Source organism: Cyprinodon variegatus, unplaced genomic scaffold (assembly GCF_000732505.1).
Source record: "Cyprinodon variegatus isolate N-32 unplaced genomic scaffold, C_variegatus-1.0 Scaffold35, whole genome shotgun sequence".
NCBI lineage: Eukaryota > Metazoa > Chordata > Actinopteri > Cyprinodontiformes > Cyprinodontidae > Cyprinodon > Cyprinodon variegatus.
Genome location: NW_015150488.1, coordinates 270,110 through 285,039, shown reverse-complemented (window position 1 = coordinate 285,039; position 14,930 = coordinate 270,110). Strand labels below are relative to the sequence as shown.

The 14,930-nt window shown below is 39.4% G+C and overlaps 2 protein-coding genes across 5 annotated transcripts in view; one reads left to right on the top strand and one right to left on the bottom strand.

The window, feature by feature from the left end:
- The first annotated feature begins 782 nt into the window (after nt 1–782).
- On the top strand, nt 783–2,115 carry nudt7 (nudix hydrolase 7). Of its 2 annotated transcripts, XM_015403699.1 has the most exons (4): nt 783–850; nt 926–1,132; nt 1,219–1,377; nt 1,453–2,109. In XM_015403699.1, the coding sequence occupies exons 2-4, from the start codon at nt 962–964 to the stop codon at nt 1,804–1,806; spliced, it is 684 nt and encodes a 227-aa protein (XP_015259185.1). In that variant the 5' UTR covers nt 783–850; nt 926–961; the 3' UTR covers nt 1,807–2,109. The 2 variants fall into 2 exon arrangements, with proteins under 2 accessions (XP_015259185.1, XP_015259177.1); XM_015403691.1 differs by lacking the exon at nt 783–850 and having other exon boundaries at nt 908–1,132; nt 1,453–2,115.
- Nucleotides 2,116–6,036: 3,921 nt separating this feature from the next.
- Nucleotides 6,037–14,930, bottom strand: part of LOC107103978 (nuclear factor of activated T-cells 5-like) — a 28,957-nt gene continuing 20,063 nt past the window's right edge. For 2 of the 3 annotated variants that reach the window (XM_015403859.1, XM_015403872.1), the window contains exons 9-12: nt 14,113–14,245; nt 11,657–11,841; nt 9,490–11,572; nt 6,037–7,849 (exon numbers count right to left, since the gene is read on the bottom strand). In XM_015403859.1, coding sequence (XP_015259345.1) covers nt 7,539–7,849; nt 9,490–11,572; nt 11,657–11,841; nt 14,113–14,245 — 2,712 coding nt within the window. In that variant the 3' untranslated portion in view covers nt 6,037–7,538. The remainder of the gene's footprint in view (nt 7,850–9,489; nt 11,573–11,656; nt 11,842–14,112; nt 14,246–14,930) is intronic. The other variant, XM_015403865.1, reaches the window with a different exon arrangement.

The window sequence follows — 14,930 nt, the reverse complement described above, 5'->3', positions numbered from 1 at the left end:
ATTTAATAAATAAAAGGTTATATATATATATATATATATATATATATATATATATATATATATATATATATAATAATTATTTTTTTTTTGCAATCAGACTGAAAAAATGTTCTCCATGGGCCTGTGAGTTCCTTCCGTACCTATTGGCTCAGCAGAATTGACAACTGAGTGATGATGCTTGGTGCGTTCGAGATGAGCAGCGCCTCGTGGACGAGAGTTTATGCGTGTTTTGATGAGCTGTCTGCAACTGAACGGGTTGACTGGAATCACGTTTTTATTTTTGAACTTACTGGTGGAAAATACACACTAAAACACTTAGAAAACAATAAAGCCGTAGGCTCTCATCCACAGTCTAGGCTAGACGCAGTTAAACTCGGACACACCTGCTGGTGGAGCGAGGCAGTTCTCTAATATATTTATTTTTCCTTTAAAATAAGCGTTCCATTTTTATAGTTTAAATAAATCATTGGTTGGCAAGTATTTCTCTGCTTCAAATCTATCTAATTCCCTTGTTATATGTATTTGTTTCTTTTAGTTTCATATAAAAGCGCCTCATGGTTTGTTCGTGAGCATTTGCCACCCACAATATGGTGGCCGCTCATGCGTTTTCCTTTTTTTTTTTCCAAGAAGCGGCGTCGACCTAGTACCAGTGTGCTCTAATTCCATTGGTTTCTATCAATTGGTGACGTCAGCACCGTACCTTTCCTTGGTTGGTTGCTTGTATAAGAATAAGGCTGGTCTTTCGGAAAAAGAACCAATTACCGTTAACTACGCACACATAGCTTCTGGATCACCTTCCGGGATTACTTTTCGTTGCTATCTTCTACCATGAACAAAAGTTGCCTGTGAGGTAAATCACTACCTTCTCTCCTTTGATTTTTTTAATGAAAAATAAACATAGAAGGGCATGTTTTCTGTGTTACAGAAATTGAAAAAAATCGTGACAATTCGTAAAGTTTTAATGTATGGCACAACTATGCTTCTAAAAGAGGAGGCAGTAGCCACATTAAAGCAGTTTGACATTGGAGAGAAATTCTCGTATCTCCCCGTCCTGCCTAAAGCCTCAGTGCTGATCCCCCTGTTTGTGAGGGGTGGTCAGCTTCACACCTTACTCACTCTACGCTCACAGGAGGTAACATACATAAATGACCTATCTGTGCTGGATAAATGCTGGCTTTCACTCTGAGCTTTAATTGAGACTCTCTTTCCCATCTGTAGTTGAGGACTGGTGCTGGTGAGGTGTGTTTTCCCGGTGGAAAGAGAGACCCTAGTGACCAGGATGATGTCCACACAGCCCTGAGAGAGGCACACGAGGAGATAGGTCTACCTCCTGATCAGGTTGAGGTGGTCTGCACATTGTTTCCAGTCTTTAGCAAGGTAAGGTACTTGATGCACTTTTTCTCAGAGTTTAAGCTCCATCATTTCTTCACAGACCTTCATGTTTTTCAACAGAAAGGCCTATTGGTGAGCCCTGTGGTCGGTTTCATAGAGGAAACATTTATTCCAGCCCTAAACCCATCAGAGGTCAGTGCTGTGTTTGCGGTTCCCCTGGACTTTTTCACCAGAGAGAAGGATCACTATGCTACCCACGGTGTTGCCGGGGTGACTGGACCATTGCACTCATTTTACTTCAGAGATCCTGCTTCAGGGAACCAGTATCACATATGGGGGCTGACAGCAATGTTGGCAACGTTGGTGGGTGCTCTTGCTCTAAAGAAAAAACCTGAGTTTAATGTTGGTTTTGATATTTTGGATCCTTTCACCTTTTTCAAGAAGATTCTGCATAAAAGACTGAGTAAACTTTGAGCAGCTGTGATTGTCCTGAACTCTTGTATCCAGGGTGAAATGTGAAAGACAACTTTTAAGCAATATGTTTAAAATGAAGGTAAAACTGATTTGTGCTTCTACTGTCACTAGTAAATATCTCAATACTGTCAGATTTTAAGATTGGAGTCCACTTTTTTTTGTTTCAGTGACAAACACTAAAATGAGTTGGATGCAGAAGCATGGATTTTTAATGCTTCACTTCACAAAAAAAGTTCTTAAAACACACACTGATGTAGTTAAGCTCATGTGGGTTGATGACTTAACTAGGATGAGTGAACACTGGAACATGCAAGCAGCTTTAGATGGACAACAGACAACATATTTTAAAGCTCATCAGATTGTTTTCTTTACCTCTATCATATATATATGCATACACCAATAAGGGCTGAAACTATTAAGATTAATTATTGAAATAAAAGCCAACTAATTTCATAATCGATTAATAGTTAAATGAAGTATAGGTTTTATAGCATACCTTTGGCTGACAGAGTGACCTACTTTCACGAGTACCTTTACCAGAATTGTAAAAAATACGTCCATTAATATGCTCCATCCAGAACTTGATTGGAAAGATTTCAGTTTCACCTGGTTTAAATTCAATAACTAAATTTCCTTTCGCAATCCGATTAAAGGAAAAATATTTATTTTTGTCATAAACTCATACATTTCAAAAACTGCACAATATTCAAAAGCAAACCCAATAGTTGATCGAAGCAATATATAGCCATATTAAGCTGTTGGAATCATTTATAGTATAAATCTATAAATACTTAATATTTAGTATTTTGGTTCCGACCAGATCTGTATGTAACGGACCGCTCCAGGACAATGACACCATAGTCCTGATGTTCTTGGCTTTGTTTTAGAACCAGCAGGCCATCAATCAGTTTCTGGTTGAGTAAATCCAAGGATAGAGCTGTGAAGCTGCTGCTGTTCACCTACTAGTATACTTTGGGTATTTATCTGGCTGAAACATTTAATTCAGGGGGATTTCTTCTTTGGCATATGACCTCTTCAAGTAATTTATTTAAGAAAACCAAGATATAAGTTGTCCTTGGATTTAGGGTCATTATTGAACTCAGGTTTCAAACTCCAGCTTTTAAGGCTACAGTTTCAACTTTTAGCTCTGCCTCTGCTTAATCTTTGGGAAACCTGACCGATCTTTGAAGATAAATGCTTTCACAAACTGATCCATCTCTTTGTTTTAAGAACAATTGCCCTCAAAAGGATCTGATTTCTGGGACAGTAATTTATTTTCACAATAAATTATTTCCAACAAAGCTAATGGAGAGTTGTTAATAACAGTAAAATGCATCTGGGATAGATCATATAGGGTGAACAAAAGAAAATAAGACATTTAGATTTTTATTAATTCATTTAATGTAGCAGCAGGATTACAGATATAAACAGAAGAGTATACAAATGTCCAGACAAAGGCAAAGAACATGTTTAATAATAGTTCAAATGTATAACACGCTGGGTTGACCTTTATCCTTACTGCAGGGTCTTAAGGCTAAGATACTAAAGCTCAAGCTACACGAAACCGATACAACAGAACCGTCGAAGGATGTGAAGTAGAAAGCAAACTAGGAGAAGTGAGCAAATCGGTTATGCACAAGATACAGCTCACACTATTGGCAAACGGTTACCTTATCATGGCTGCCCCTTTTGATCGAGCGTTTCACATCAACGAATGTTGACAAGCACACCAACACCAGGACGTTTTCTACAAAAACAATCGCCACTGTCTTGTCCCTTTTACCTCACATGTACAAATCTCATGAGGCGTGAAAAACCTCAAATGAAAACCAAAAGCGCATGAAAGATGCGCTATATTCTGGAAATAAACAAACATACAAAATCACTAAAATTAGAAAATAAAATACAACGGTATGAGCTTTGTTGATGGGTGCTGAAATTATTTATGTCACAAGGGTCCGAGAGGATAAAAAGGACAAGGAGTTAGGACACAAAAGGGACGCCAGTAAACACAGCAGAGCAATGGTTAATTTGTCAAGGCACACAAAGTTCTGTTGAAAAGCATCACAATTGAAATTCAAGATACCCCTGCAGTGTATTTCACATTTAAATATACATGGATATTCACCTACATGTGACTGAAGGGACGAAAAAAAAAAAAGAAAAAACAAAACAGACAAAATGTAAAGATGTATGTGCTGTCTCTTCGCCACCTTCTGATTCAATGTTTACCAGGGTTCTTCATTTTCAGGTGGAAGTAAACCAGGTTACTGGAAAATGTTAAGGACTGGACATGAAACCAAACCATAATCCAATGACAGCTGATGCCACGCCCACTTCTATTCTCTGTGCCTCAAATAATAAAACAAACAAAACAAATCTGTGAAACGTTAATTGGTCCGATGTTAGATGTAGACCAAGCCAGGTGTCCACACCATGAGGTAAAATTTACATTCATGAAAGCGAAGTCACAGGTTGGCTTTCTGTGTTGGTATGGCTTTAAGAGGCATTAACCTTTCCAGGGTTCTTCCACTACGCTGTGTGCTCTTTTTTTTTTTTTCATCTCCTCTGACCGAGAGGAAGGGAATGCTTGGAGACGCGTGACTGAGCTCTAACCTGATCTACAGTAAAACGGATGAGTCAAAGTGCCATTTGAGATGCATGACATGAAAACAGTTTAAAAACTAAAGATGTAAAAAAAAAAAAAAAAGATTTGCCCATACATCCTCATGTTTGTACAGTTTGGGTAAAATCAATAACGATGTCCACTTGATTATATTTCTCAACTTTAAACAGTTCACAGTAAACCTGCGCTTCATCTCAAGAAAAGCACACTCTCTATGATATCTCCTGTGCTATGAGCATAAACAAAACAAAAAAAAAACAAACAAAAAAAGCTTTGTTTTTACAAAAATACTCTACCCTTTGATACATGGATACAAAATTTAAAAAAAGATAAGTTACTTTAAAATGGATCCCTAACAGCTGCAGGACAAGAGCATGACTATGAAAATGTAAACAAATGAGTTTATGACCAATGCTATGCTAACATCTGAATATTTAGAAATTGGCTTTTTGATTATGCCAAATTGGCTGCTTTTAAATATGGAAAGAACAGCAGTGACAATATACATGGAAAAAAAAAAAATCAGGGTTCCCAAACAATAGCTGTGTAAAAATTCCAGACTGATCTTTTTAAAATATGAATGTTTTGTGTTTATGGTGGGTAGGATTTAAAACCAGAGGGAAGAGGAGATCAGAAGAAAAAAAATGCACTAGGCAGTTAGGATTGGAGATAGGATTAATGAAAGGGAGACTGAGGACGGATACAGAGAAGAACCTAAAGACAGAAACTATATGCAAGTAAGAAGGAACACAAATAAAGTCTGGAAATATCCACATTTTCTAAACAGATCTGGAAAATTCAGAAATCAAATTTCCTTCTTATCCAGACTGTGTAGGAACCCTGAGTCATGAACTGTATCAAACTGGTGAAGAGTACCTTTTTTTTTTCCTTCCATTTGTAAATCTGCTGAATTGCTTTCCACAGGAGAGCTGCATTCATCTGTAAAAACGAGTAAACACGAGGGCATCCACGAGGACGAGCATGAGACGGGATGGCGACGAATCACAACAGGAGCTTTGGTACGCCTTGCTTCGCTCCAGTCAGAACCCACAACAAACAGCCAGCTCTGTGGACTCAACTTTGCTGCAAAGATTAAAAGTAAAGCCAGCGCTATTAGAAACGGTTAACGTCACAGCTGAGGTGCCTGTAACTCCGGTACATAGCACCATAGATAAAATCTAAACTCTGGCTTCTGAGTAACAGCGAGCCCTCGCTCAATATGAAAGAGACGAGTCATAAAACTTCATCTGGTGCCACTCTACACGCAAACAAGACATAGTATAACCATCTACAGTGAATCGGTAAAAAAAAAAAAAAGTAAACGGTATCCTTCATTTCAAAGTAAAATAATATTTTAGATGAATAGGTTTGGTGTAAAACAAAAATAAGAAGAAAGGCCCACTGAACCACTCAGTGACAAATCACAACGCTCTAATGGAAATGGCTGCTTCTGGACCACTGAGACTGAACACAAGCATTTGACAGCAAGTTGGCTTTCTATACAACGCTATCAACGAAAACAGACCAGAAGATATGATAAAATGTGAAAAAACACGACTGATTTAAATGTATTCATAACTACAAAGACGTTTTTTTTTTTCTTCTCATGTACAAATTCAGCTTGTTCCTTACAGAGCTGCGGATGGGCGGATAATCAGGAGCAGGTTACACAAAAAGGTTATAAAGTGCTTGAGATAAAATGTCTATAAAACCACACAACACTCTTTTTTTTTATTCTCTTTTTTTCTCCACTAGTGGAAAGCTGCTTTCTGTCGACAATTAAATGGTAAAAGGTTACCTGCACATTTAAATGGGAAACAAAAAACAAAAAAAAATCACAAAAACTAACAAACTGAAAAATGACACAAAAATGAATGCTGTTGAAATTCACCAAAGAAGCTTTGCTAGACCCAACGATGAGCCTAAACGGGAAAACACTGCGTGGTGACGGCAAAACCAGCCGCTCGGTCACATCGTTTAACAGGCTGAATCTCATTTGTAGTTGTAAAATATTATATACAAACTTTTATGTTTAGAATAACCATGAGTTGGTTAGAGGTAATGGGGTATAATATATTGAAAATAAATAAATAAATGAAAGCAACAGAGTGGGACTAATTACCTTTATTAAGTAACGCTAAATTATAATTCAAGCTGGCAGCTTCATGTCTGGTAAGCAGCTGCAGGCTAGCTAATGGGTTGGTTGAATTTTTCACTGGAAAATGAAATAATTTAAAGATAAATAGATCAAATGAACCAGTATTATTAATGGTCAATTTATGTTTTCGATTTTAACAAGAAGCCATCATTCAGTGGCGTTATTCATCTATTCATTACAGGCCCTCGCCTGTTTTTAAGGAGTACAGCTGATAGCATTGTTCTTCTATCCTCCCTCAGAGATTAAATTCATGCCAGCAAATGTTTAGAGGCATCGTTATTCTACAAAGAATGCACTTTATTTCACCTGAATTTGTAGGGGAGGGACTGCCGTCATGTGAATCCAAGGTTTAAGAGAAACAGAAGTCTGTATAGCCAGAAAATATCAAAGATAAAATGTTCTTTTTTACCTTTTTTTTTTTTTTTTAAACCCTGGTTATATGAAGGATTTACAGTCACAAAATGAGATTCAGCTGTTAACCTGCGCATCAATGGAATCTGATATTCTGTTCCTGCTCTGTTCCCAAGTGACCACAATCTCCCGTCAAGCCTTTCTGGTTCCTTCTCCCGCACAAAGCAGGTTTGTAGCATAATCTCTGAGGCTCACAATATCTGAGTACGGCAAAAAAACACTGCATTTTTTCTTCTTTTTTTTTTTTAGGATTAATTCATCAAGCAGTTACGCCGGGCCTCATTAATTTGCAAGATGGATAATTACAAAAGGCGGAATCAACAATTTGAGAGCAATGAATGCACACTAAAATGAAAAATTAATAATGATGACCTTTTAAAAATGATGTCAAAGCTCATATTTTGGGTTTTTAGTAAAAGAGCAAATTGTTATTAAATATTTAGATTTTCTTGTTGTTGTTTTCATGGCATCGGCACAAAAACCAAGACGCCACTTTTGCCGATTTAACTTTTAGCTACACGTCTGTCCAAACGAGTCTCAATGCTTCTGCAGACTTTCCAATATGTCCTCGATTTTATCCATGCCCGACGTTGCAGAAATCGTTGCCTGCATCTGATTCTGTATCTGGGACTGCAGACTGGTCTGCATTGGAGTTTGGCTGTTGGACTGCAGTGCATTTTCTAGACTGGTTTGCATTTGTGCCTGAATGGTGTTTTGCAGATTGCTGTGCATGCCGGAGGCAGCCTGGGCCATGGGCTGATCCAACAGAGGCTGCATGTGACCAGAGCTCTGGGCTTGTGTCTGAGCAGACAGGTTCGGTCCAGAAGAAGTGAGTATCTGGGATGAGTCTAAAGGGTAGAGAAAATAGTTACATTTACAATCAATAGCAGATAAATTAAACCATATTACGCGTCAGAGCAAATATATTTACCACCTAAAACTTCAGAGTTCAGCTCCAGTCCTAATGTAAATTAATAAAATGTCAGGTGTTGGCTGTTATGTATGTGATATACGTGTCTGGAGGTTTCGGTCATACAGATAGAGCTGCTATTCAGTCCTTTAGACAAAAATCTTTAGTTTGATGCAAGACATCAGGGGAAATTAGTAAACGGTTTATTCCAAATATTTGTTCTAAAAATTTTATTTTAGACATATTCTAAATGTATTATTTATTACACAATCAAGTGTTGAAATCAGGAAGAGTAACTATAATAAAGATACAGTGACTGGTTTGAAGTTAACCAATCAGATGTTATGGTCTGTTTAACAGGATAAATTGACCATTTAAACTATGATGTTCAATAGTAAAACATATTTCATTCAATATTTTTAAATATAGAAAGGTCTTTTTTTAATTTTAAATTCATGGATAGGAAGACCAAAAGAAACCACACAACTGTGCATGTTGCATTTATTATTTTATATTATTTAATATTTAGTAAAAAAATGCCAGATTTCCAGTGTTGCCAACTTACCGCTTTTCTTACTAAATCTAGCACCTTTTCAGACCCCCCAGTGCCTTTTTTTCATAAAGGTGCCCAGCACCAAACCTAACGACTTTTTCTCTGTATTAATGCTTAATCTTAGTAGATATAAAAGCACTGAACTCTTTGTTTCTGCATGAGACGTCATAAGCCTCCCTCCCTCTCTAGCTTTCTCTCATTGTCCGCCGTCATGCAGAACAGGCTGCCTGCGCTGCAGCAGAGTGTAAACCTTTCCAATTTAAATCCAGATTGCAAATGAAATGTGCATATGCTGCTAATCCCTCACTAGAATGCAAAATTAAGACATGAAAAGAATTTTTAACTGACACAATTGTCTCACATAAAATAATTGCACTTTCAAACCACAGCCTCATTCTCTCCCCTTCTGCTCCTCCAGTCTCCATGTGTCTTTGCACTGCTGCTCCTTTCCTCTTCATGTTTGATTTATTTTTTTTGCTAGATGATTGCTGAATTATCTGTATTTTTCTTTGCTTGTTTTTGTAAAGGTATTTGTAAAACTGTTAAAATCCCCTAGTTTCTTCCTGTCATCACCTGATGGTGATGACGTCATATAGCGCCTTTTAGGACAGCCAATAGCGACTTTTCCTGCTGAGAAGTTGGAAACACTGCAGATTTCTGCATTTTTTATCATAGATTTGGTGTGAAAAAAACCTCAAAGAGGTCAGGAAGCTTCTGATAGCCACTAGTTTACAGACCTGAACCCTTTAGATAACCTGTGAGGTGAACTAAAGACTGGGCTCCTTTATGCTCCCTCCATTTATTTCACCACAGGTAAATTGGACAAAAATATTTCTAATAACTTTTTTCTAAAATGGCTCAATTATCCACTCAAATTTAATTTAAATCATTGAATATTGTTTTCAACTATTCTAAAATGAACAGAGCATCTTGTTAAAGGAAATACAATGACTTTTAAACCTCAAATTAAAAGAAGCTCCATTTGTTTCTAAAATGAAAATCAATCAAAATTAAAATCATCTTACCGTTCTGAAGGCCAAACACAAACAGGTTGGGCTGTCCTTGTTGGGCTACATTACCGCCCACTGTGGTCTGGAAAAGCTGCTCTGGCGGCTGCTGACCCGGGCTGGCGACCATGCCGACGCCACCCTGGACTACAAAGATGGTCGCAGCGGGAGCTGCAGCTTCGTTGTTCAGCTCCTGAGAGCCGATAGTTCCCTGCAAGCCTGACAGCGACGTCTGTGGTATGAACAGCTTGACCGGCTGACTGCTGGGGACCTGGCTGGGGCTTGGAGTCACCTGCATTGGCTGCTGCTCCTGGAACAGGTTCTGCTGTTGGTTTGCAGTGGGAGTGGAGTTGTTCCCTGAGGAGCTCTGGACTTGGAAAGACATGGGCTCTGCCGTGTCTTGTTGGGGGATTCCAACACTAATGCTTCCGATGGCGGGAGCCGCTTGGGTTGGGGTGCTGAACAGGATAGTCTGCGAGTTGAGATCTGTTGTACAGAGAAGCAGGCCTGTCTGTTGGGGCTGGGAGATCTGGTTTTGGGGAACAGGGTTTGCCGGTGAGTGGTTTGGGATGTTCTGGAACAAGGAGCCCTGCTGGCCCATTGGAAGCTGCTGTGGCTGCTGTTGGTTCTGCTGTGGAGATTGCTGCTGCTCCATTGGGGTGTTCTGTGACTGCAGCTGGGAAAGCTGGGTTGGTGGTTGATTCTGGAACATCGACACAGACTGGGGCTGGCTAGATGAGGTCTCCATGGAGGAGATGAAGGCCAGCTGGGGCTGCTGCTGCTGAGGCTGAGGGTTGGTGGATAAAAATAGGGTGGAGCCGGTGGACTGCTGCTCTGAGCTCAGACCCCCACCAGAGAGGACCGTCAACGTGTTCTGAAGCAGCGCAGCCTGAACCTGCTGCTGCGAGCTCTGGGTCTCAGCCAGCGGCTGGGGTGACTGGAAGAGCTGCTGGGGTGGAGATGTGTGGGACGGAGGCTGTGTGGGGAAGCTGGTCTGGATGGTGAGCAGCTCCCCCGCCTGCTGCAGAAGGGAGACGGGCTGTTGTGGTTGGGCAGGGGAGTGAATCTGGGGCTGGAGCAGCTCAGCTTGCAGGTGCTGCTGCAGCTTCTCCAAGACCTGCTGCTGCTCCTGCTGCTGTTGCTGCTGCAGCTGATGTTGCTGCAAATTGCTCAGAATCTGGTTCTGCTGTTGCTGATCCTGGAGCTGAATGTTGTTCAGGACTTGCTGTTGCTGATTCTGTTGCTGCTGAATATTCTCCATGATCTGCTGCTGCTGCTGCTGCAGCTGCTGTTGGTCTCGAGGCTGTAACAGGAGCTGTTGTTGGATCTGCATGTTGCTGAGGACCTGCTGCTGTTGCTGCTGCAGTTGCTGCTGCTGCTGTTGCTGCAGGTTCTCGAGGATTTGTTGCTGTTGCTGAAACTGCTGTTGTATTTGTTGTTGCTGCTGCTGGATTTGTATCTGTTGCTGCTGCTGCTGTTGTTGCATTTGTATCTGTTGCTGTGCAGAAAGTGAATTATCAGACCCCCCCAACCGCAGGCTGTTCATGTTCTCCTGGACGTGCTGCTGTAGGGACTCTGCAGAGGGTGTGGGGCTGTAAAGCACAGAGTTAAGCTGCTGCTGGGCCACAGCCACCTCCAGTACATGTTCGAGGGTGGCGTTACCTCCGGCCTGCAACTCCCTAACGGCCCGCTCCAACTGGGCCACGCCTTCCTGGGGAAAGAGGGTGACCTGTGACTGCTGCGGCTGTGGCTGAGCAGCAGCTGCTATTTGAGGCATGGCGACGACCACAATCGTTCCACTATTCTCAGAGCTCTCAGGAGACAGGCTTTCTTGAGGGTCTCTGAGGAACTGCTGAGGAACCTCTGCTGTAACTGGGGGTATTGTTGTGTCTCCTGATACAGGGAAGGATGTGGTGGAAGAGATCTCTTGCTTTTGGATGGTGCTGAGAGACTCCAGGCTAGGGAAGACAGGGGGCGCCTGGGCAAGCTCAACATCTTCAGGCTGTAGGGGCATCGGGCTCTCGAAAGCCTCTCCTCCTGGATGTGGACTAGAATTGAGCTCCAGAGTCTGCTGCACTGAAATCAAAGCATCGCTGGACGGCTGAGGAAGTGAGGAGGGGAAAACTTATTACTAAGTGTGTTCATAACTGGATAAAATGAATGTTTAAAACCAAAAATCTCTTACTTTGAAAACATCTGTGGATTGGGGGTTGCTAGACACCTCCATAGGTGTGTCCTCCTGCCGTTTGGAAGGCTGGTCAGAGCATTCACTTTGCTCAGACGGCACAGATTTGATTTGGCCGTCAAATATGCAGGAGGTGACCAGGGTGGATCCTTCTGTTTTCACAGCCTGGCCATTTGAGTTATCTACTGAGGAGTGAAAACATTAGACAGTCTGCTAAAGAAACACAGAAGCAGTCCGTGTCTTCATGGCTGACATGCGTAACACCTCGTAAAGCTTTAACGCTTCTGATTGAACCACACATTTAAATTCCAGAAAAGTAAAATAAATAAATAAATAAACAACAACAAGAAAAAACAAAACAGGATTAGGTTTTCAAGTTGGAATACGTTTCGCTTTTCATCCAGGAAGCTTTTTTTCCACTTCTAAATGTCATTGACATTTTGAATTGAAAAAGCTTCGTGGATTTCCTTTTTTGTAATGACTATGACCTTGATGACTGAGAATCTTCACCGGTACCCACAATTGAACGCATTTTACTGGGGTTTTATGTGATTCAGCCGTTTGAGCAGACGACAACAACAACTACAACAAAAAAAGAGTCAACAAATTCACATCACACTTCTAAATGTGTACACGTTCAGTGGTAAGAAGACACTTCTTCCTGTTCTTATTTATAACTGCACTGCATTTTTTTCCTCTAAGAGGAAACTCTTCTGCTGTTTACAGTTTTGTTTCTTTCTCATGATTTAATCAAGGAAGTTTTTTTTTCTATCTTCTATCTGATTGTTTTTGCCAGTGTCACATCAGATCTCCCTCCATGGGACAATAAAGGCATTTCTTCTTCTTTCACTTCCCCTAATAACCATACATTGGATATGTGTGGGACTTAAGAAAAGAGCATCTACAGGATAGATAACAACCATGGAAGGCATTGCTCCAGCTGTCCAATAACCAGCTGTTTAATCACTTGTATCTTTCATAGCTAACTGTAAACTATTTTTTATATTTTTAGGTATTCCCCCCCAAATCTCTGGGAAAAAATTTGAGAGTGTTTTTTTGTCCTTTTTTTCTATTCTTGTTGGAGGTCTAAATAAATTCTGTTGCACAGTGACAACAAAGCAGCTTTTCCTGTATAGGTTAGAACAATCCACCAACATCTCCTACCACATTGTCACCTTCTCCTTCTAACCTTCACATTAGCCTCTCTTTGTCATTGCCATTTATTTCCCCTGCAGCTGTTCCATGGCCTTGAGCCACAAGCTGTATTATCTTTAATCCCGGAAGGAGGATTTAGATTAAGGGTAAGAGTGTGAGCCTTCCTGATCTATAAAATATAAATGAGCTAATTTCATTTTGAGTAAATGTATCAGATCCTCCTATGTTTTTTTTTTTATTCTACTGAGTATTCTAAATTGAAACAGCTCTCATTTCTTCAAACTTTAGTTCCAGTTAATCAAACTGGTCTTTTTAGTTAAGTTCTTGAAGGCAATTCTCCCGCCCACAGCAATCTCCCTCTGTTTTCAGGGCACAACTTCCTTTGCTTGACTCATGATCATTGAACAACATCACAGAATCTTCAAAGTATCAAACTGCTACAGTTTGCAGAAGTTGCCAATGCAGAAACTTTAAATGGCATCTTTAGGCACTTTGCTCCCATAACCTGACTGCAAGAACATTTGTTCCCATTTCCTTAACTCCATCAGAGATAAAACAATCAATATTAATATGTCTGAAAGCACTACTACTGTACCTTAAGCTCAACAGACCTATTATAACTTCTAATTAAATAATTAGCCTGATGCTTTGTCATGCTTCACTTATGCTGTTTTTTTTTTGTTTTTTTTAAGTACAAAACACATAGGTTTGGCTTGTATCTTATGTTGAATGCTCTTGTTTATAATAAACTATTTATTCTGATTATATTTTAATATTTGGCATTTGTCACAGATGCATTTAAAAAGAAATGAAAGAAACTGTGTCTGTTAGAGTTCTTTAGTAATAAAGTACCTGAAAACTGTATTATTCAGACCTAAAACTGACACACATCCTGGGTCTTGGTGCCCTTTTTATAGTTGAAGACCTTAACTTCCTCTTCTGGCTATTATTAGATACACATGTCTAAGAACTGGATAGAAACTGAACTAAAAAGGAAAACAAAAACAAAAAACACACAAAAAAAGGTCAAACCTGTACAACTTCTTTGGTTTGCTCCTGACTTTAGAGCAGCTATAGCTTATATATACACTTCTATATTAAACTTTAAAAAAGGGTACATTTCTAATGATGTTTGTTGAAAAACTATAAAAAAGTATTTAATCATTAAATCCTATCAGTTTCTTTATCCTTTCAACCGACACTTTGAACCTATCTCAAATCTTGTTAAATTAGTCCTAATAGATAAGGAGGAACTTTATAAGCATATGTCAGCTGGACGCTCTGATCAGTGGTTTCTGTACCTGATTCTGGAGTGTAAGTGAAAGACTGGGCCTCATGTGATCTACCGGCATTGGTCATCACAAAGATCCCCACAGACACAGGAGAAGTGATGGACTGGTTTTGGAATGGAGGGACCGTCACCACCAAATGATTCTGGATTAAACAGAACAGACTTCATTAGTGACAGGCAGACATGTCTGATACAAACATTTAGATTTACGGTGTCCTGCAGGGTTTTCATACCCCATGGATTTGTAAGATTTTACTACTTTTAACCAAAAACATTAATGTATTTTACAGGCATTTTGAGTCATGGACAAAAAGTAATAAAAGTAGGGCTGCAACTATAGATTATTTTGCTTATTGATTAATCTGTCGAAAATTTTTTCAATTAATAGATTAATAATCAGATAGCCAAAGGTTCCTTAAAAAAGATGTATTACAATTTAAACTAGGCGAAACTAAAACAATTCAAATTGAGGAGTTCTGGATAAAGCATAATGACGGATGAAACATTTTTTTTTTATCTTAAATGCAAAATATTTCTTATACTTTTATTTTACAATTTTGATATAATTACTGCTCTAAGAGGGTTGCTCTATCACCTAAAGGCATGTTTTAGTCTCTATACTCAGTTAACGATTAATTGATTACTAAATTTGTTAAAGATTATTTCAATAATCGATTAATTGTTTTAGCCCTAAATAGACGACGGCAGCAATTAAGTGGAGTATGAAACTGTATTTATCTCCCTGCTGAGTCTTTACTTTGCAAAACCACCATATGCTGTGATTCTCCTTCTGTAACATAACAGTCAAGATCATAGTGATGTTTTAAT

Coding starts and splice junctions, on each gene's coding strand:
- nudt7 (XM_015403691.1), top strand. CDS start 908: ATGTTTTCTGTGTTACAGAAATTGAAAAAAATCGTGACAATTCGTAAA. Junction 1,133..1,218: donor TCACTCTACGCTCACAGGAG/GTAACATACATA, acceptor TCCCATCTGTAG/TTGAGGACTGGTGCTGGTGA. Junction 1,378..1,452: donor TGTTTCCAGTCTTTAGCAAG/GTAAGGTACTTG, acceptor GTTTTTCAACAG/AAAGGCCTATTGGTGAGCCC.